Source organism: Myodes glareolus, chromosome X (genome assembly GCF_982192425.1).
Source record: "Myodes glareolus chromosome X, mMyoGla1.1, whole genome shotgun sequence".
In the NCBI taxonomy this organism is placed as follows: Eukaryota; Metazoa; Chordata; class Mammalia; order Rodentia; family Cricetidae; genus Myodes; species Myodes glareolus.
In genome coordinates this window covers 114965550-114989424 of record NC_142053.1, presented here as the reverse complement: position 1 = coordinate 114989424, position 23875 = coordinate 114965550, and the positions used below count along the sequence as shown (strand labels likewise).

The window sequence follows — 23875 nt, the reverse complement described above, 5'->3', positions numbered from 1 at the left end:
GACCAAAACAAACCTTGCATTGTCCCATAGGATTTCTGCCTAAAATTCTCTTGTGTCTTAGACTATGGTACTACATTGCCTGAACACACACTAGAATGTCTATAATGAATTAAACTGTCAGGTTTAGGTCATGTTAGAAACGCTAGTTTGCCGTCATTGAGTAAAGTACTTTATAGAGAGCAGGAAATGGGGGAATCACAAATCACTCCCTGAATCCTAGCTCTCCTTATCTATAGTTCTCCATCCTAATGATCTGTGAGCTTCTTAAGCAACAGGTTTGTAAAATTGATCTTATTTCCAGTCCCTGAGCCAGTACTTGGTTGTACAATAAGGGCACAGTAAATGGTCTAGAGAAGGTAGGTTAGCACACAGAACAAATTCATGGACAGTGTAGTAGAGCTTTGTCACTAAGACAAAAATCACCTTACATCAACAGAAGAAAGATTTTGACTCACGGTTATAGACATTTCAGAGCTTCATGGGAAGGAGACTGTGATAAATCAGTTCACATTATGACAAGTAGAAAACAGGGAGTCAGAGAATGGTCTGGAACTGGTTACAGTCCTGTGGTGGGTTGAATGAAAATGTCCTCATAGATTCATAGGGAGGTGTGGTCTTGGATTAGGTGTGGAGTTGTTGGAGGAAGTGTGTCACTGAGGGTGGGCTTCGAGGTCTCGGTCTCTTCCTGCTGCACGTGGATTCACATGTAGAACTCTCAGCTCCTTCTCCAGCACCATGTCTGCCTGTGTTCTGCCATGCTTCCTACCATGATGATAATGGACTAAATCTCTGAACTGTAAGTCAGCTCCAATTAAATGTTTCCTTTTATAAGAATTGCCATGGTCGGGGTCTTAAAGGCCTCCCTGAGGACAGGTGGACCAGGTGCCAGCTCAGCCACATTCCTGACCAGCAGGGGCCCTGACTTCTAGCAGAGGGCCATCAGAGGGGTGAGTTTGCTTCGGGCCCTGGCAGGGTCCTGGAGAGGAGGAGCTTGGGCGTTCCCCGACCCCATAGACGCCCAGGTCGCCCTGCAGTGCTGGCTCCCCCCTCCTGCCTGCCATCCCAGCTCCCATCCAGATCCTTCATCTGGTGATAGATGGAGTTGGAGACGGCGATCCACATTGGAACACTGGACTTAACTCCCTAGGTCCAAACGAGAAGCAGAAGAAAAGAAAACGTGAGCAAGGAAGGCAAGATCAGAGGGAACCTTCATTTGACGAGGGATGGCGATACAGAGGGAGACCCACATTGGAGCACTGGACTGAGTCCCCAAAGGTCCAAACGAGGAGCAGAAGGAGGAAGAACATGAAAAAGGAAATCACTCCCGCGAGGGGTGCGATCACCCACTGATACAAGGGGGCTGATCTAATGAGAGTTCACCAAGGCCAGTTGTCTGGGACTGAGCAAGCATGTAATCCAGCCAGATTCTCTGAAGGAGGCGGGCATTGACAATGACACTGGGACTTGTTTCCTCTGCATATACTGGATTTTTGGGATCCAGTCTGTTTGGATGCTCACCTTCCTGGACCTGGAGGGAGGGGGGAGGAGCTTGAACTACCCAGAGGGCAGGAGACCGTGACTGTTATTGGGGATGGAGAGGGAGGAGGGGAGGGAGTGGGAGGAATGGGAGGGTGTTGGGAGGAGGGGCGGAAATGGAGATTTTTGTATTTTAATAAACTTTGAAAAAAAAAAGAATTGCCATGGTCATGGTGCCTCTTCACATAATAGAAACCCTAAGACAAGCTCTAAAGGACATGCCCTTCCTAAAGTTCCCTGAATCTTCCAAAATGATACCAATGGCCTGGAATCAAGCCTTTAATACATGCTCAAACCATAATAGATGGATACTATAACATAGTAGAAAAACTAGTCAATAGGAAACTTGCATCTCCTAAAATTATACACATTTTTAAAGTAAGAAGTTGCAACTGAGAATTTGGTCAGGATTTGAGGACAACTGTTTCTCATTATCCTACATCACTACTGTGATAGTATTGCTAACGTGACAAAACCTAGAATCACCTGGGAGATGGGCCTCTAAGCATATCTGGGGAATTATCTTGATTACATCAATTGCGGTGGGAAGGCTCCTCCTCTGTGGATGGCAGCACTCCCTGGATGCGATCCTGTACTGTGTGGACGGTGAAAGGGACCTGAGCAGCAGCACACATTCACCTGTGGATGCAATGTGACCAAGAGCCGGAACAAACCCTTTCTCTCTTAAATTGCTTTTGTCAAGGTATTTTATCACAGTAAAACAGAAAAGTCACTAAGGACACCATGATGGGAACACTCCTGGTTGTCATTGATTCTTTTTCTTTTTTGGTTTGGTTTGTTTTTTTTTTTAAATATCCTTCAACATGTTTTTATTTTTATTTATTTATTTTTTTACTTTACATATCAATCCCAGTTCCTTTTCCCTCCACCTCCCCAATCCCAACTCCCATCCACTCCTTAGAGGGGACAAGGCCTCCTTTGGGGCATCAACAAAATCTGGCATACTGGTTTTGTTTTTGAGACATGGTTTCACTATACAGCCTAAACTGGCCTTTACCTCACTATGTGTCTCAGCCTGGTCAATAACGTGTGATCCTCCTGCCTCAGTCTCTAAAGTGATGGCATTACAGAAATAACCCAGTTTAGGAATATTTGCCAACTAAAAGAAAACTGGACAGATAAAGCAAATAACCTGGCCCCAGACTGAGTCCACTTTCCAGTCAGTAGATCTTCAAAGTTCCCATGACTGCTAAGTGTTTACTATTTACAGATATTAAAGAATCTATTGCAAATTATCAGGAGGTAAAACAACTAAATCTCAAACTTGGATTTCAAAGGAAAGACCCTCCCACTCCTCTCACATTGCCTGATTTAAGTGCACAAAAGACCAAATGGAAACCAGAAAATACCGACACCAGGACGCCATGAAAACCATTTAGTTATCATATTTATTTTTAACATAGCACCCCAGTTTCACATCATGTACATTTTCCAAGTTGGAAATCCTTAACTTACTATGTTCTTCACAGATTTTTTCAACAAGTGTGAAAAAGAGGCAGTAAAGTTAGCATGAGTCTACAAATCACAATCCAAATATAGGACACTCTTGGGATTTATTTATGCTTAAGGTAAATACATAGAATGTTCCCAATGCTTAGCAAATGAACAAGACTCTGGCTGAGTTAAATATTAGCACAACTTGTTAGCACAAGATCATGAAAAGACAGAAAGCATCAAATATATACTTTTCCGTTACACTGTTTACTGTTACATGTACCTGCAGTGAAAAAATATAATATACATTTTTACTTTCGAGGTTAAAATAGACAGTCAGCTCATTATCTCTCTTAGCCAATAACTATGAAGACTAAAATGGCTCTTTTTGCCTCTGGCTCACTTACATACCTTACTTGTGTTGAAGATGAAAAGAATGGCAATTCTAGTTCTAAAGAAGAGGGTATTCCTGCTTCCCAAGATAGGCGCAGAGGAAGCTGTTACATAAGTTAACTTGAAACAAAAGCTACAATTTAGTTGATCAAAGTGGCATATGATAGGTTCTGTGTTCAGTCTCATGACAGAGCTCCCTGAAAGAACTTTAGGATCTAGCCCTATTAGCCCAGACTGCTATGAACCTGGTACCTGAGGGTTTTCTTACTCTAGTCCTCGAATCCCTTTAAGCCCTCTTAAAACCTGCTGTCCTCTGGTCTTCAGGGTCATAAACCCAGTGTCACTAACTTCCCACAGCCATGATATCAACTAGGAGCAAGACAGGAGAAATCGCAAGACATGCAAACAGCATTCTCCAGTAGTTGCCAGGAAAGTTAGGCTTCTGCAGACAGAGCAGGTACCAGCAACGGCAACATGCAGTGATGTCCATGTGTCCTTTACCAGCATGTGTGTTTAGTCAAAGTAGAAAGTAATCCTACAAGCCTAAAATTAACTTCCTGAGCTGCCCAGCTCATAACCACACAGTGACTGCTTCAAGCAGATTTATAAGATGTCCTCTGAAAGCCTGTTCGGGGCTGAGCAGCAGCTCTCAGAATCTGCATGCTTTGTTTTTAAAGTCTAGTCCTCCTTGTCTGCTATTCTTGAGAGATTCATATAATTAGATGCATTTCTCTTCAGAAACAAGCGAAACAGAATGGTCCACTGTAATATTAATTCAAATTGCCATCAGTGACCAACCTGTCTATGCTAGTGGGCTGTCTCCATAAGCCCATGATGAAAGAGAAGCAAGATGTGCAAGCTGAGAACTGCACACATCCAGATCACCGCTTCTTACTAGGAACTTCAATCACACTGAGCCATGACACAAAGAACTACAACACTCATAACTGGGGTGGAAAGTCAACTGATCTGTTGAAGCCTGAGTTTTAAGGAAACACTTGGAATAGAATTAATCAGCTGAAAATTGAAAAGAAAGCCACTTATGTTGTATTTAGTGAGAGGGGGAGATGTCTTTATCCACTACTTCTTTTTCTTCACACCCACAATGTTCAAACCACAACCCAATGAGCCTCTTTGTCAGCCATACAGGGCAATCTATTTATGAAAAGATGGTAAATTGTTTTCACATTTGTAAGACCTCATTTTCTTGATGACATCTACTCAGAGGTGTGACTGTAGTTTGTGTTGAACAAATGTTTTAGCTTTAAGGTGTTAATACTATAATTGAGCTCTTTAAACTACTGCTTAGAAAAAGACATTTGCAAATGTCTTTCTTGATTGCAAGAATCACATCAATTCCAGATATTGTCTAGGTGATATTCCAATTATGTATCTATTATGTCCACAGCTATGAGACCATTCAGGACACAGACAAATGTTCAGAAATACTATACAATCAAACACAGCAAAAGAAAAACTATTTTACAATAGTTCCAACATTGGTAGAAAGTCAAAAGAAAAGTTCATGGTTTTTGATTACTTATCTCTAAAATGTGTTAAAATGGAACATTTGTGACCCAAGCGACCAAAGATATACTGGAGAAAACTAGAAGCTACTACATATTGAGTTCACTTTGACCATAGTAGTATATTTGAGAAAGTAAATGCCCACAGAAATATGGGACTGGAATCTATTCAAAGCAATAGCTGTCGGAAGTTCTGCCAAGATTTAAAGTAACATACTGCATCATCAAAGGTGAGGCATTAGAATAGTTTCATAATATTATTTTCCCTCAAATTTTAATTTTATTTAACTTTGAGAGAAATGTCTAGACCTAAAACTCCTTAGAAGACACTTTTATATTTAAAGACTAATTTTAAGTCAATAAATTCAACATGATAAATAGAAAAGGCTTTCTAATCTACTTTTAGGATTGAGAGAGAACTAGGTTGGAATCTATAAAACCAGGCTAGCGTTCCAACTCTACCACTAGCTAACTATTTCTGTGAATTCCTGGGCCAAAAGCTCCCAGTTTTTAGGGCTGTAATTTTCGAATGTTAGCTATAGGAGAGAAACACTGGCCCTGCCTAGCTCTAACATTCACACGGGCACAGCTTCCACTTAGCTGACTCCTTTCTCAATTAATACCAAACATTTGTCTGATACTTATAAAGTGCTTAGATCTTTTCAACTAGAACAAATATCTGCCTTGATTATCACATTACACATCCATTTTTGCTATTTACCGTTTGGTTTTTGCTTTAGGTCTATGGATAGAAAGGCGGCCACATGCTGTACACCACTTAACAAGAGATGCTAAAGACCCCAATAAGTCCACAATCAGTTACTACTGTACTTTCATCTGTAGAACTGGAGGATCCTCATGCAGTAAGACCATTGAGCAACAAAGCAATTAAACACCCATGAATGGAGACAGTGTTAAACTTCATTCTGTAGAATTCTGGCCAACTAGCAATTCTGCATCTCTCATCCCTCATCAGAGAAGCTTCTTTTTGTAACAGATGGCAACTAATTCCAGAGCAGTTTTATAGGTGATTTCAATGTATTTGCCTTTCTATATCATGTTAAAGACTCTAAAGAGCAGTATCAGGTATTGTAACCCTAAAAGTGCACAGTCTAAGAAAACACACAAAAAAGGATGAATACTAGTCATATAATAATATGCATTTAGACAGAAACAAAATATTTCATTATAAAAATCTAATTCTAAGAAACTAAAAAACTGATGATGAAAATTAAATCCAGCTAAGAATACTCTGTGTGGTATATGTGTGTGGGTGTGGGTGTGGGTGTGTGTGCACGCGTGTGTGTGTGTTATTTATTGGTGAATGTTTTAGTGCAATACCAAAATTAAAATATTGGTGACGGGCTGAATTTGTCTAGAATGGATACTGTCCAGGGTTTGATCCCCAGCATCACAGCATCACTGGTGAGGCTGTGAAACTCAGAGGACCTTGATTGTCCAATGCAAGTTTTATCCTTTAAGGAAAACAATGTCAACTAAATAAAATTCCAATCTCTTCACCCAGTGTCATTTACTTCATGGGGAAACAGCAAATCAGTGCTTTTAAATTCACAATACAGACTAGCATCCCTTAGGTTGTGTCTGGTTAGTAGCTATGAAGTGCTATCCTGAATGAGGGCATATGCACTGGAAGATTCTGAGATAAGGTGCATGCTAGTCTTTCCTGTATTGAATGCACCAAATGCCAAACTTGCTGTGGAACATCTGCAGTCAGAACCCTGTTGGAAATTTGTCACAGCCCCCACGTCTCAGCACATGGAAAAAAGAAGTCACCTAGGAATTTGCACTGACCCATTCATAATCTTAGAGGGGATTAAACTCATTCCTGAGCCCTCCCCACAAGAACAACAACAAAAAAGGCAGCCAAAGAAGAAAAGGAAATTCAGAAATAGTTCAAGTTTAAAGACTTCCCAAATTGAATCAGTTTCAAATCCTTAAATATGCATGGAACAGATTCAACAATTTTTCCTTGAAAAAACATCATCTGTTTGAATCCTTCTCTTCTGTTGTTAAGCTACTGATAAAGTTTGCCAAAGGAACAGGGAAGTATTAAATAAATTCCTATTTTTACTAAACACTCTCAATTCTATTGAAATCAACAGCTTAATCTTACATATTGTAAATCTATCCAAAAGCATTTCAAAAAGTACCCTGTGCACACCACATCCCACTATCCAAAGAATGAGTAAGTTGGCAAAATGCACAAGAGACAACAGGCTATGCTATCAAAGTAATGCTAACATCGGAATGCCCTGTTGAGGACTGGTGAACCAGGGACCCTGTGACCCTATATGTCAGTCATTTCCTACTTTCAGTTGGGCTATACTACTAAATTTCTACAGGATACTTGCTTTCAACAATTTGAGCTTGCTTTATAACACTTCCACTAGAGTCAGCTGAGATCTTCTGAACTGTGTATAAAGCCAATACTTCCCACGGGCACACATTACAGAGAACAGATAGTCATGAAGCCAGTGGGAAGATTACGTTCTTTCATGATGTCTCCAGGCCCAACACATTTGAAATCCAGGTTAACATAAAGACAACAACAACCAGGGATTGTTGGAGAGTTGGTAGCCATTACCCTTCCCTTATCAGCCTGGATACCTGGCTACAACAACAAATAGGTAGCAATCTGCTACTCATATTCGATGGGTGGTTTCCAAGCTCAGGTGTTTATAGAAATGTTATCCCATGCAGGATAAAAGTAGTGATCTGGAAACTAATTTGATCAAGCAAGGCAATTAAAGTAAATTGTGCTTGCCCCAAAATTTACATGAAAAGGATTGAGTTATCTAAGTTGATGGCCTAGACTGGCCAAGTTGAACAGTTCATTGCCAAAATCTCCAGTCCACAGAAGTATAAAGACCCACTCTAATATTTAATAGAAAACAATAGTCATGTATTATTTATAGATAATATATCAAAATGGCACTAGAGAAGTGTTTTTTGACATATAGTGGTAGAGGGTACAGTGTCAGTATAAATCTGATGCTTTAATTGCATTCCAGATTTTGTTTTTATTATTACCATGCCTAAGACTATCCAGTTAGAATCTACATTATTCAGGAAACCAACCTACTGTATATAACATACATACAAGAATAAAATGAACATCCTGGTAGTACATTACTAAGTTCTGTAAAAATCATAAATTCTTTAAATAATTCTCTGAACTATCTGATAGAGGACCAATTTTAATAAGGGGAAATATTTAAAAGTGGTTAAATGGAAGATAAACTCTACTGACAGTTATAGCTTTTAAATGATACTTAGAATTAAACTGGGGGTTTTCTGTGTATTAGGCAAGCGCTCTACCACTGAACTATATCCCTGGCTCTCTTCTTATACTTTATTTCAGACAGTGTATCAGTAAGCTTCTCAATATGGCCTTGAACTTGTGACCCTCCTGCCTCAGCCTCCCAAGTATCTGATAATTAAGATTTTAAGTGCAATAATCAGTTGAAGACATTTTTACTAGCACTGTAAAATATATAAGAGAAGTGCAAAAGAGAAAAATCATATAGATTATATTGTGCTGCTCACAGCTTTTGACATTCAGACATCTATGACAAGTAGTTGGGTTCACACACTCAAAAGAAAGATCTTGGCAGACAAGGTCACCCACTGTCACTCAAGCCTTGAGGATGTCACAACACTGTGACTGGACGAAGTTGTTCCAATTGGTTTTCCAATGCGATCCGTTCTTGATGAACCTCCTAAAATGTAGAAAACAGAGGAAGAAAAAAGTAAATGCATCATTTCTTAGGTTCATCTCTATTTCTTTATACAGTCAAAGGAAAGGCAGAACTGGACCCACAAACACTCAGGGATGCGGCCTGGAAGGCACCATTTTCAATGCTGATGATTAGACAAAGAGATTCACAATCACTAAACTATCAATGCCTTTCTGAAGATGATGAATGCAACTGATCAACTTTTCTTTGCAAGCCTGCCTTAACCTCACTCTGTTTTGATGGGCCCAGAAGGCAGCAGAAAAGACGTTAATCAGTAAAAAGCCAATGGGGGAGAACTAAAAGTAAAAGCAGACTCCCAGTGAGCCACCTCAACTAAATTTCTAGTTGTAATCTCTGGCTCCTTTTTTGGCACAATACTTAGCTAGAGATGAAAGATAAGGAGACACACTGGTCATCCTTCCACCAAAGTCTTTTGTCCAGGCTCTTGCACATAATACAGCCAGCTTAAAGTCATTTCTGGGTAAGAGGAAGAAGAGAGGGACAGTAATCTATTTGGAAATTCAAACTATATCTTTTTCCTTTTCCTAAATTTATTTATTTATTTTACACTCTGAGGTGTCCCCTCCCTCCTCTCCTCTCTTTCCCTCTGTCCTCCACCCCGTTCCTGTCCTCCTGTTTCTGTTCATAAAGGGCAGGCCTCCCATGGGTGTCAACAAAACATGGCCTATCAAGTTGAGGTAGGACTAAGCCCCGTCCCTCATATTAAGGCTGGGCAAGTTAACCCAATATGAGGAATAGGTTCCCACAGCCAGTCAGAGTGTTAGGAATAGACCCTGCTCCCAACAAACTTTGAGGCTTAAAACAAGAGTTTTCAGAGGGAAAAAAAGGATACATAAAGGCACTCAAGTAGAATTGGCCAAGGTGGGAAAGAATTCTTATGTAAAGGCTCAATTCTGAGATGTTCCAGGAAGCCAGCATACATTGGAAAACCAATGTACAGAACTCAATGAGTGTTCATTCATTCACACTCCTAGCAACCCATCTGGTATATCATATGCTACTCTAGCTATGATGGTATCAGCAAAACCCAAGAAAGAGCAGGCCAGTGCCCTTACAGGGCTTCTATTCTGATGGATGGCATTTGATTGAAGAAGACAGATTTCAGTGCATTATTTAAGATAATCCACTGGAGAGCAACAGAGTGGGTTTGGGGAGAAGGACGTATGACTAAGGAAGGTTGCTTAGAGGCGTTGCAACTTGAGCAGAGACATGAGTGCCCAATTAAAGAAAACAGAGAAAGCACACATTGGAAACTGAATAGCACACCTGAAAGCTCTGGAAAAAAAAGAAGACTCACCCAGGAGGAGTAGAAGACTGGAAATAATCAGACTGAGGGCTGAAATCAACAAAACAGAAACACAGAAAACAATCCAAAGAATCAATGAAACAAAAAGCTGGTTCTTGGAGAAAATCAACAAGATCGACAAACCCCTATCCAAACTAATCAAACGGCAGAGAGAGAACATGAAAATTAATAAGATCAGAAATGAAAAGGGGGACACAACCACAGACACAGAGGAAATTCAGAGAATCATTAGATCTTACTACAAAAGCCTGTATGCCACAAAATTGGAAAATGTAAAAGAAATGGACATTTTTTAGATAAGTACCATATACCAAAGTTGAACCAAGAACAGGTGAACAATCTAAATAGACCTGTTAGTCGTGAAGAATTAGAAGCTGTTATCAAAAATCTCCCTACCAAAAAAAGCCCAGGACCAGATGATTTCAATGCAGAATTCTACCAGAACTTCCAGGAAGAGCTAATACCTATACTCCTTAATGTATTTCACAATATAGAAACAGAAGAGTCATTGCCAAACTCCTTTTATGAAGCTACAGTTACTCTGATACCAAAACCACATAAAGACACAACCAAGAAAGAGAATTACAGGCCAATCTCACTCATGAACATCGACACAAAAATTCTCAATAAAATCCTGGCAAACCGAATCCAAGAACACATTAGAAAAATTATCCATTATGATCAAGTAGGCTTCATCCCAGAGATGCAGGGCTGGTTCAACATACGCAAATCTATCAATGTAATCCATCATATAAATAAACTGAAAGAAAAAAACCATATGATCATTTCATTGGATGCTGAAAAAGCATTTGACAAAATTCAACACCCCTTTATGATAAAGGTGTTGGAGAGACTGGGGATACAAAGATCATACCTAAATATAATAAAAGCTATTTACAGCAAGCTGACAGCTAACATCAAATTGAACGGAGAGAAACTCAAAGCCATTCCACTAAAATCGGGAACACGACAAGGCTGTCCACTCTCTCCATACCTCTTCAATATAGTGCTTGAAGTTCTAGCAATAGCAATAAGACAACATAAGGGGATCAAGGGGATTCGAATTGGAAAGGAAGAAGTTAAACACTCGTTGTTGGCAGATGATATGATAGTGTACATAAGCGACCCCAAAAACTCTACCAAAGAACTCCTACAGCTGATAAACACCTTTAGTAAGGTGGCAGGATACAAGATCAACTCCAAAAAATCGGTAGCCCTCATATACACAAAGGATAAAGAAGCAGAGAGGGAAATCAGAGAAACATCACCTTTCATGATAGCCACAAATAGCATTAAGTATCTTGGGGTAACTCTAACCAAGGAAGTGAATGACCTATTTGATAAGAACTTTAAGTCCTTGAAGAAAGAAATTGAGGAGGATACCAGAAAATGGAAAGACCTCCCCTGCTCTTGGATTGGGAGAATCAACATAGTAAAAATGGCAATTCTACCAAAAGCAATCTATAGATTCAATGCAATTCCCATCAAAATCCCATCAAACTTCTTCACAGACCTGGAGAGAACAATAATCAAGTTTATATGGCAAAACAAAAAACCCAGGATAGCCAAAACAATCTTATACAATAAAGGAACTACTGGAGGCATTACCATCCCTGACGTCAAACTCTATTACAGAGCAGCAGTATTGAAAACAGCTTGGTATTGGCATAAGAACAGAGAAGTCGACCTATGGAATTGAATAGAAGACACGGATATTAACCCACAAACCTATAAACACTTGATTTTTGACAAGGGAGCTAAAGGTATACAATGGAAGAAGGAAAGCATCTTTAACAAATGGTGCTGGCATAACTGGATGTCAACCTGTAGAAGAATAAAAGTAGATCCATATCTATCACCATGCACAAAAATCAAGTCCAAATGGATTAAAGACATCAACATTAATCTGACCACTTTGAATCTGATAGACGAGAAAGTGGGAAGTAGTCTACAAGACATAGGCACAGGAGGCCACTTCCTAAGTAGAACCCTAGTAGCACAGACAATAAGAGAAACAATGAATAAATGGGACCTACTGAAACTGAGAAGCTTCTGTAAAGCAAAAGACACTGTCAGTAAGACAAAAAGGCTACCTTCCGACTGGGAGAAGATCTTCACCAACCCCTCATCAGACAAAGGTCTGATCTCCAAAATATACAAAGAACTCAAAAAACTAGACACTAAAACTCGAATTAACCCAATTTAAAAATGGGGTACTGAACTGAACAGAGAATTCACAACAGATGAACTTTGAATGGCCAAAAGACACTTAAGGTCATGTTCAACATCCTTAGCGATCAGGGAAATGCAAATCAAAACAACTTTGAGATACTATCTTATACCTGTCAGAATAGCTAAACTCAAAAACACTAATGATAGCCTATGCTGGAGAGGATGTGGAGTGGGGAAACACTCATCCATTGTTGGTGGGAATGCAAACTTGTGCAGACACTGTGGAAATCAGTGTGGCAGTTTCTCAGGAAACTGAGAGTCAACCTCCCTCAGGACCCAGCAATTCCACTCTTGGGAATATACCCAAGAGAGCCCTATCATACTACAAAAGCATTTGTTCAACTATGTTCATAGCAGCACTATTTGTAATAGCCAGAACCTGGAAACAACCTAGGTGTCCCTCAATAGAAGAATGGTTAAAGAAGGTGTGGAACATATACACATTAGAGTTTTACTCAGCGGTAAAAAAAATGACATCTTGAATTTTGCATGCAAATGGATGGAAATAGAAAACGCTTTTCTGAGTGAGGTAACCCAGACCCAAAAAGAGGAATATGGTATGTACTCACTCATAAGTGGATTCTAGCCTTAATTAAAGGTCTTTGAGCCTATAATTCGTGATCCTAGAGAAGCTAAATAAGAAGGTGAACCTGAAGAAAATCATATAGTTATCCTCCTGGATATTAGAAGTAGGCAAGATTGCCAGGTAAACTTGGGTGCACTGGGGGGGGGGGTGTGGAAGTAAGGGGAGATGGTTAGAGAGAAGGGAGAGGGGGAGGATTGGGAATGGCTTGGGGGAATGGGATGGGGGGAGGGAGGAAGGATGGGTATGGGAGCAGGGAAGTATATATCTCAACTAAAGGAGCCATTTTAGGGTTTGCAAGAGACTTGATTCTAGAGGGGTTCCCAGGCCCAAGGAGAGGTTCCCAGATTGTTCCCTGGGCAGCAGAGGAGAGGGTGCCTGAACTGGTCTTGGCCCATAACCATACTGATGAATATTTTGCATATCACCATAGAACCTTCATCTGGCGATGGATGGAGATAGAGACAGAGCCCCACATTGGAGCACTGGACTTAGCTCCCAAGGTCCAAATAAGGAGCAGAAGGAGGGAGAACATGAGCAAGGAAGGCAGGATCAGAGGGAACCTTCATCCGACGATGGATGGAGATAGAGACGGAGACCGACATTGGAGCACTGGACTGAGCCTCCAAGGTCCAAATGAGGAGCAGAAGGAGGGAAAACATGAACAAGGAAGTCAGGACTGCGAGGGGTGCGTTCACCCACTGATACAAGGGGACTGATCTAATGAGAGCTCACCAAGGCCAGTTGGACTGGGACTAAACAAGCATGTGATCAAACCAGATTCTCTGAATGTGGCTGACATGGGGACTGTCTGAGAAGCCATTGATAATGCCACTGGGACTTGTTTCCTCTGCGTGTACTGGCTTTTGGGGATCCTAGTCTGTTTGGATGCTCACCTTCCTAGACCTGGAGGGAGGGGGGAGGAACTTAAACTTCCCACAGGGCAGGAAACCCTGACTGCTCTTAGGGATGGAGAGGGAGGAGGAGAGGGAGTGGGGGGAGTGGGAGGGTGTTGGGAGGAGGGGCGAAATTGAAATTTTTATAAATAAATGAATAAATAAAAAAAATCCTGTCTCAATAAAACAAAACTGAAAAAATAAAAAACCAAAAGAACAATGAATGAAGGTGGTCTACCCCAAAACAGAAGAAGCAATGAGGGGATAGAGTCAAATAAAATAAAAATGAAGCAAAATGATATAAAAATACTTATCAGGGGGCTGGAGAGATGGCTCAGAGGTTAAGAGTACTGACTGCTCTTCCAGAGGTCCGGAATTCAATTCCCAGCAACCACATGGTGGCTCACAGCCATTTGTAATGAGATCTGGTGCCCTCTTCTGGCCAGCAAGCATACAGACAGACAGAACACTGTATACATAATAAATAAATAAATCTTTTAAAAAAAATACTTATCAGTTCCAAAGATTACTGGATGTCTTTCCAGGGTGAGGGTACCATTTTGCAGTCCTACCACCCATGCATGATGCTCCAGCTGCCTTCCATTGATGGTGTCATTTTTTGTTTCAGCAGTTCTAAAAGTGTATAGTAGTCTGTAATCCTAGCTTAAATTGTCATTTTCCAAGTAGCTAATGATGCAGAATCCCATATGTCATCCTTATACCCTCCTTGATGAAATATCTGTTCCAGTCCTTTGCAATTTTTAAATTGAGGTATTTGGGGGTTTTATAATTCTTATTTTTAAAAATTTTTATTTAAATTTTTGACCATATTCCTTACACTCTCTGAACTCATTCCAGATCCTCCCCACTTCCCTACCCATCCAACTTCATGTTCTTTCTCACTCTCTCAAAAAGAAAACAACAGAAAAAAGAACAAAAAATGAAAGTTAGAACAGATAAACATGCAGAAAGAAAATCACTAAGACAAAAATACCAAAACAAAAGGAACACACGCACGCACACACAAGTCGTTTTGTACTCCATGGGACCTTCCCAGGAGTGTTGTCAATATACCCACTGAGACTCCATTAGAGAAAGCTGATTTTCACTTTCCCAGCAGGCATCAATTGCAAATAGCTTCTTAATTAGAGGTGAAAGTTTGTGTCCACTTCCCCTTCTCCATGTTGGGATTTTTGTCTGGCTTGGACTTGTACAGGCCCTGTGTATGCTGTCATAGTTTCTGTGAGTTCATGTGTGCATCAATCTTGTTATATCTGGAAAATGCTATTTCTAGAGTTATCCTACACCACTAGCTCTTATAATTTTCCCACCCCTTCTACATGGATTCCAGAGTGCTGGAGCGAAGGAGCTTGATGAAGACATCCTATTTAATATTGAGTGCTCCAAAGTCTCCCACTTCCTGTGTATTGTCTACTTGTGGGTCTCTGTTAGTTCCCATCCGCTGCAAGAAGCTTCTCTGACGAGGCTGAGTGAGACATTGTGTCATATGTCATTATTAGTCATTTTATTGCTGTGTTCCTTTAGTAGAACGATAGTTGTAGGTTTTCCCCCAGACTTAGTTTTGAGTTTTAAAAGTAATTTTTTTAAAATCAGAGCACAAGTTCTCTTTCAAATTTGTAGTTTGGGAATATCTCCTCCCCATCTGTAACTTGTCTCTTAATTCTCTAGTGTCTTTGGAAGGAAAAATGTTCAATTTTAATGAAGGCTAATATACTAAGTAATTTTCTTATAGATTATGCTTTTAGTCATTCCTAAAATACTAAGATCACATTTAACTTCAAATCATGAGGGCTTTTTTCCCTTTCTCCTAAAACTTTTATAGCTTTACGTTTTCTATTTATACGGGTGAGGCATTTTTAGTTAATCTTTGAAGAAGGGGTGAGACTTAGATCAAGACTCCCTATTGTTACATACAGATGACCAACTGTTAACCACGTTGTTGGGAAACTAACTTTTGATTAGGTTGAGATTGCATCATTGTTTTTTAGCAAATGGCTTTATTTGTGTGACCTATTTCAGGATTCTGATCTATGCACTCTCAGCACCATACTGTCCTGATTACAGCAGCCTGACAATGATTTCTTCATTTGTTTTTCCTTTTCACATTGGTTTAGCAATTCCCAGTTCCTCAGCACTCACGTACAAATTTTTGGATCAGCTTGTTTGTATTCATAAAAAAATCCTGCTGGGATTTTAATTGGTATTGTCATGAATCTAAAGATCACTGGGGAGAAAAATGACAACTCTATTTTATTGAATCTTTCAAATATACAAAGAAAGCATATCTGTACCTTTAGGTCTCCCTGGATTTCTCTCAACAGCGTATTTTAGTTTCCAGCATACAAATCTTATGTGTGTTCTGATAGATTTGTACCAAAGTATTTCATTTGGGGGAGGAGGCCAGCTATCATAAAGTGGCACTTTAAGAAAATTCCATTACTGATTATTTATGACTTATACGCAGGAATATGACTGATTATTTTGCATATTGGTTGTGTATCCTGGGACTGTCACAAATTCAACCGAACAATGGAATTGTTTTTAAAATCCAATTTGCAATAGTGTCACAAAAATTTTGGACAATTTGTCAAGAGATATACAAGACTTATATACTCAAATCTCAAAACCACTCAGGAGAAATCTAAAAGAGAAATAGCTATAGAAACTCCTATACTTTCAGATTACCGAAATCAACATGGTAAACATGTCAGCTCTCCTTAAATTGGTTGGCAGATTCAATGCAAATCTAATCGTAATCCTAACAAGTTTATATTTTGTGATACTTTCCCACTAGTTCTCAATTTTGCATGAGACAATGCAAATATCCAATGGAATCATGAAAATGAACATGTTGAAATTTTTATATTACCACATTTCAAGACAGTATAAGGCAGCAGCAATCAGGACAGTATGATAGTAGCAGAAGGATCCACAGAAAGACTAATGAAACAGAGTAAGAAGTCAGAATGGAACCCACAATTATAGGCCATTAGATTTAGGATAATAGCACCTAAGTAACCCAAAGGAGGAAAAGCCTTTTCATCAAATGGTACTGGATTGAGGAAATACTAAAATGGGTGAAATGAACCTTAACCCTAATGTCACATCATGTACAAATTTAATTTTAAAATGTAAAAGGAGGAACAAAAAAGCTGTTAGAAGAAAATATGTGAGAAGTATCTTATAACCTAGAGGTATACAGAGTTTCTGTACATAAAGTAGTAAGCTTAAGAAAAAATTGACAAATTTGAATTCTATCAAAATTTGAAGTATTTGCACATAAAAGTATATAGTAATTACATAAATAGGTGATATAAACACTAGAAGGAAATACTGACAAACATATCTAACAAATTGCTAACAATCAAAATGTGCACAAAGTTATCTGCCCACGGCTCAATGGCAGTCAGGGTAGATAAAATTTCAATTTAAAACCTCGCCAAAAAAAAGTCAGATGTAGGGGCACATACATGTAATCCCAACACTCAAGAGGATGAGATAGGAGGATTCTGAGTTCAAGGCCAGCCTGGATTACACATGGAGACCTTCTCAAAAACAAATAACAAAAATAAAAAGTCCTTTAGTTTGAAAATATACTTTACATAAAAAGTAAATGACATAATTACTCATCAAGGAAAAAAATTACCTTATCCTAGTCCAGGTGAAAAATCAACAAAAATGACACCAATGTAATAACATTAATGTTGGAAAAAATTCTCACACAGTAATATAAAGTAGAGTATAAAATGCTATAACCACATTTTTTAAAGGTACATCTATTTCTAATAAAAACCAGTCACATGTACTTATTATGGTAATTTTGAAAAGGAATGCCCCCCTAGAGGCTCATATATTTGAGTCTCCAGTTGGTAGGGACTACTTGGGAAGGAATAGGTGTGGCCTTGTTGGAGGAAGTGTGTCACTGGGAGGCAGGCTCTGAGCTTTCAAAAGTCCACCCAGACCCAATCCCTCTCCCTGCCTGTAACTTGCAGATAAGATGTAGGCTCTCAGCTACTGCTCCAGCACTCTGCCTTTCTGCCTGCTGCCACGCTTCCCACCATAATGGTCATGGACTCACCCACTGAAGCTGCAAAGAAACCCATGTTATTAACTGCTTTCTTTTCTATGTTGCCTGGGTCATGGTATGTCTTCACAGCAATATAAAAGTAACAAAGACACTTACCATATTTTCAACTAATTCTGTTTCTAGAATAAATGAGAATATATTTCTATACAAAAACATGTCTAAATTTTCTAGGGAGCACTCTGTCAGAAATGGAACAAAGACATAAAGCCTCCCTGCAAGGCTCATGGAACATTTTTGGAGAGGAAACAAAAAGAATATAAGAGTCACAGGTTATAAGGAGGACGAGGGCAAAATAGTGTTTTCTGAACATGACAGAGGAACTGCAGTCATGAACCCGCAGAAGTTGTAATTGCCTGCACAAGATCAAGTCAGTGAACATTCAAACATGGATGGCAAGGGCCCAGAAGCCCCACCAGCAGGCAGAAGAACTCTTGGCAAATGATGGTTGCTACCCAAGGGAGAGTCAGTCTTCCTTAGGAGTGTGGTGCCTTCTAGGTTGACCAGCTAACTGCAGTAGATGGTCCCACACCCACAAATACAGAGGCAGCACAAGTTTGACTCAACAGGGTATTAAAAAAAAGACATGAGGGAGAAGGGTGAAAAGGATCAAAACACATAAAACACATAGCATGAAATTCTCAGAGTAAGTACAAATATGTTATTAAAGAAACATGTTCAAGGACGCAGCTTTGTTCACAATGTTCTAAACCTGTTCACAGCTCAAGTTTTCACCAGGAGACCTGGTAATGAAACCGCGGCATAGACACTCAGTGGGGTATTCGGCAGCAACGAAAGGAGCGAATTCTTCATGCATACAAAAAATAAATGAATCTCAAAGACTTTATACAAAAGTATTTGTTGTAGGATACCATCATATACAGTTACAGAACAGACAATACTGTGGTAGAAAATAATCAGAACGGTGGCTGCCCGATAGCAGGGTAGAAGTAAAATGGGAGGGAAAGTGAGGAAACTTCTTATGGTGAGGGCACTGGCCCCTTAATCCATAGAGTCTGGCTTCTATAGAATATACATTTGCTACAAGATCCAAATGTGTACAGTTAAGATTCGTGTATGTTAAATTTCACATCATAAGAAAAACCTGTAAAAAATATGAACTCTATGAGTCTAGCCTGTTCTGCATACATAGTGAATTCCAGGACAGAAGGGACTATGTAAAGAAACCCAGTCTCAAATAAAAACTTGAACTCTAGTTAACAATATGCATGCTGAAGTATTTAGAGAATGTATACAGATGTTGGTAATTTATTTGAATGTGTGTCAAAAATTAAATAAACTGGTGAATAGAGGAGATAGACAAACTGACATGTGCATAATAAAACAAGTATAATAAAATTTTAGTAACAGAACTGAAGCAGTGGTTGTACAAATATTCAATGCACAATCCTTCCAAATTTCCTATGTATTTAAAAGTTCTGTAATAAAATATCTTGTCAGAGGTGTGAGACACAGAAAAGAAAGTCAGGGATGGAAGGAACTAAAGAATTCTAAAACAGCACCCATAGACTGGAAGGCACAGGAGAAAAGCACAGTATCTCAATCACAAATACTCTTTCCAGATGGGCACAGTGGTACAGACCTGTCATCCCAGAGTTCGGGAAGATGAGGCAGGAGGATTTTGAGTTATAGAACAGCCTGAGTCACACATCAAGGCCCCATCTTTTAAAAAAAAATGAAAAGAAATTTTAGAGGAAAGGATGGCCATTTATGTAGATTTCTCTAAAACAATAATTAATTAATTAACTAATTAAACAGATGGAAGCTCATTGGATTTGGTCATAAGAAGAATGTTGAAAGGCAGCAAGACCACACTAAGGTGGGAGAGAGAAAAAACAATGAGAAAGTAAAAACAGTGAGTGAGAATAATTTCTAAGAAAATGCATATGAAGGAGACCAGAGAAATAGAGCAGCAATTACCCAAGGGGAAGCACTAATGCTGGAGTTGTGTATGTATGGGGTGAGAATGACCCAGTAAGATCATACATCCCACCAAAACATGTTCAAGCCCTGACTACTAGGGCCTGTAAACATGAATTAACATGCAAACAGAATCATGCGAGGATGACATTGTGCTATATTATATTGGGCCCTAAGCTGGTGGCTGGTGTCCTTAATCAAAAGAATACAATAAGAACAGATAACAGACAAGATACCAGAAGAATGCCATGTGACAATAGATACAGATAGTGAAGCTTTTTAAGTACAGGTCAAGGAATGACAAGGATTACCAGGAACTCCCCAAAAAGGCATCATCTCTAAGGCCTTCAAAGACAGAACAGCTCAGATAACACCTTGATTTCAAACTTCAGAGCCATGAAAGCACTATTGTATTAAGTCACTGCATTTGTGGTACATAGTAAGAGCAGCCTGAAAAATTGATGGAAAGAAACAAGTGAGAAAAACAGGGCTAATGTCCTTGAGAAAGTAAAATGGACCTGTTTCCAAGGTACCAGAAAAGGGGTTAACACAGGCTGCCTACTTCCACAAAAGTGTAGCATCATTCATAGAATATCTAAACAATTATGATCTTACTCAGAAGTTTTGGGCAATAAAGAATACAGAGTTTGTTAGTGGCTTTGTTTCCTACACAGTATACAACCTCCATATTGAAGTTACTAATCTTAGTCTAAACATTCAATAACCAACCATTGAAACTTAAATATGCTCATTCTCTACCAACTAAGAGAGTATTAAGGACAAAGGTGGATCTTAGTAAAAGGAATGAAGATTTGATGATCAAAACACAAAGTCAGGGTAAAGTGAGGGAATCCAAATGTGGGAACCACTCCTTACCTTCAGCTGCTGCTGAAGCTCACTGTTCAAGCGGGCCAGCACAGCATTGGCCTCTTTATTTTTGCGGATGGCAGTCTGAATTGCCTTCTTCTGTTTGGAAGACTGCCTGTAAAATAGTACAAATATTTTGATGAAAAGAAACTTAGAGCTCTGGACCCTTCCTCACAAGTCAGAACTCAGATTCATGAGAGGTGCTAAATTGACAAAGATTAACATCCCAGGACTCCAAAAATAACATCTCTGCTGGGGGACAATGATACTGTACTTTGTAAAGATTTGTCATTTGTATTTTAATAAAACATTGATTGGACAGTAGCCAGGCAGGAAGTATAGGCGGGGCAACCAGGCAGGAAATAGATGTGGTCAATGAGAACAGGAGAATTCTGGGAAGAGGAAAGCTCAGTCTGCAGTCGTTACCCAGATGCAGAGAAAGCAAGATGAGAATGCCTCACTGATAAAGGTACCGAGCCACATGGCTAACATAGGCAAGAATAATGGACTAATTTAAAATATAAGAATAAGTTAATAAGAAAATCCTTAGTTACTAGGCCAACTTGTTTATAATTAATGTAAGTCTCTGTGTGTTTCATTGGTGCTGAAAGCTGCAGGATCAGGTGGGACAGAAACCTCAGTCAACAAATGGCACCAATGTGGACAATTGAATCCATTTAAAACATGAGAGAGTTTAAGAAGGAATTCTAGACAAAAGAGAGCAGAGTTAAGCATGGCTTCTTGGCAGCATTTTTTTCAGGTGGACTCTCTTTACAGGAAGCAAGCTCATCTTATTGAAGAGAGTCTTCCTGACTTAACTTTAGCTGAAAAAAAAACCTTTGTAGCCCCATCACAAAACACTTAAATGGTGTTTATGAATAGCCAACATCAGGCTTCTTGTTGGTGGCAGGGAATTTGAAATGCCATAGAGTTGTGGCAATAAACATGGTTCTGGCCAGTACCTCCATCATGAGGTTAGACTCTCAGAAATGTAAGGAATGGGGTGGATCCAGCCATCAAAGCCATGGCTTTAATCTTAGCCATATCGCTTACCAAATTAAAGACTCATGTAGTCATAAAAGAGATATACAGTAAAGATGGATTCAAATGTGAAGAAAACCTCTAAATGGTTTACAGTGTGTTTAAAAATATATAGAGACTTGTGAGAAAAAAGAAAAAGGATAAAGTCCTTAAAATAAAAAAGAAAGAGAGTAGTTGGGTATGGTGGTGCACACTGTTGTAATGATGAGCAGCGGGTTGCGTACCATCACCAGCTAGCTTTACCCCTGAAATAACCACACACAAATTGTATTCATTTAAACACTGCCTGGCCCATTACTTCTAGCCTCTTTTGGCCAACTCTCATTGAATCAAACCCATTGAATCAAATGGGTTGATTCAACCCATTTCTAATAATCTGTATGTCACCACGAGCTAATGGCTTACCGGGAAAGATTCAGCACGTCTGACCTGGCAGCTTCATGGCTCTCTGTCTCTGCCTCCTTTCTCCCAGCATTCTGTTTTGTCTACTCCACCTATCTAAGTTTTGCCCTATCAAAAGGCCAAGGCAGTCTCTTTATTTAACCAATGAAAGTAACACATAGACAGAAGACCCTCCTACACCAGCACACCATTAATCCCAAGACTTGGGAGGCAGAGGCAGGTGAATCTCTGTGAGTTCAAGGACAGCCTGGTCTACAGAGTGAGTGCCAGGACAGTCAAAGATACACAGAGAAACCTAGTCTCAAAAAACTCAAAAGTCAAAAATAAAAATAAAAGAAATAGGGTTTAAAATAAAGTCACATAAAGATGGAAAATACATAGAGAGTCTAGATACTGTATGTTATTGTGTTGTCTTTGAATTTTTTGAATGCTGAGAAAGGAGCAACAGATGCTAAAAGACATTTGATTATAAATGCTGCTGGATTAATTTAACATATATATATATAAAACATATATGATATATTTAATATATATATATATATATATATATATATATATATATATATAATGTCTTGTCTTTAAAATTTAAGTAAAAAGATACGTTACTTTGGAGAAGAGGTTTTGCTTTTGTTTCCATAGGAAAGGAGAGGCTGTGGATTCATTCTGGACTAAGAAAAGTCATGTTTGATCAAGGAAAAGCCCCTGAGAATTCTCCAATAGGAGCAGATGGCCCAGATGTCTGAGTTCTACATCCAGAAGAGCCTCAAGACTGCTGGATGAGTTGATCAAGCCTCACAGAATTTTCCAATCAGGACTTGAACATAATCTTAAATTTTCTTTAGGTCCCCATAAGATTATCAGCACCCCCAATCAGCAGGAAGTAGCCTAAAAAACTACACCCACATTTCCCCCAAAATGTATTATGCATGCTTTTCTTTGTTTAGAGTGTTGGTTACAAGTTGTTATGGATAATGGTCAGCAAAAAAGCTAAACAAAGGAGATTAGATTCAGAATTCTTGTTTTGAGAAAAAGAGGGGAAAGTGCTGTGAGACAATGGTCTTGTACCCTGTAAAGATTTGTCACTTATATTTTAATAAAATGCTGATTGGACAGTAGCCAGGCAGGAAGTATAGGCGGGGCAACCAGGGAGGAAATAGAGGTGGGGCAATGAGAACCGGAGAATTCTGGGAAGAGGAAAGTTCAGTCTGCAGTCGTCACAGATGCAGAGGAAGCAAGATAAGAATGCCTCACTGATATAGGTACCAAGCTATATGGCTAACATAGACAAGAATAATGGGACAATTTAAGAAGTAATAATTAGTTAATAAGAAAATTAGTTAATAAGAAAAGCCTGAGCTACTAGGCCAACTTGTTTAAAATTAATGTAAGTCTCTGTGTGTTTTGTTGGTGCTGAATGGCTGTGGGGTCCGGCAGGACAGAAACTTCAGTCAACACATTTCATATTCCCAACCAGTAAGCCAACATGTAGGCAGGTCCACACCAAAAATGAAACAAATTGGTCAGGATGAATTATTTACACCTGAAGCTACTCCCCATTTTACAACTTGAATATAGGCTATAAATTGCGCCTTTTCAAACATTTGTGTTCTAGTTATTCCAAGACATTTTTAATAAGCATTTTTGGATAGTTTCTATTAGCTGAATGTCTTTTGCAGAAGCATTAATGGAATCTACTTCAGTGGACAAGACTGGTGCAGAAGAACACAATATTTCCTTAAGAAAAAATTCTATATTGGTTTAGCAAAACTGCCTAATTCTCCTTTATTTCTTTATAAAGGAGGGAAGAAAGTAG

At 39.1% G+C, this 23875-nt stretch overlaps 1 protein-coding gene across 11 annotated transcripts in view; it reads right to left on the bottom strand.

Moving 5' to 3' along the window:
* Nucleotides 1–2926: 2926 nt before the first annotated feature.
* Reps2 (RALBP1 associated Eps domain containing 2) overlaps nucleotides 2927–23875 on the bottom strand; it is a 267555-nt gene continuing 246606 nt past the window's right edge. For all 11 annotated transcript variants that reach the window (XM_048440655.3, XM_048440653.3, XM_085684732.2 and 8 more), the window contains 2 exons: nucleotides 20629–20734; nucleotides 2927–8650 (listed from right to left, as the gene is read on the bottom strand). In XM_048440655.3, the coding sequence (XP_048296612.1) occupies nucleotides 8582–8650; nucleotides 20629–20734 (175 nt within the window). In that variant the 3' untranslated portion in view covers nucleotides 2927–8581. The remainder of the gene's footprint in view (nucleotides 8651–20628; nucleotides 20735–23875) is intronic.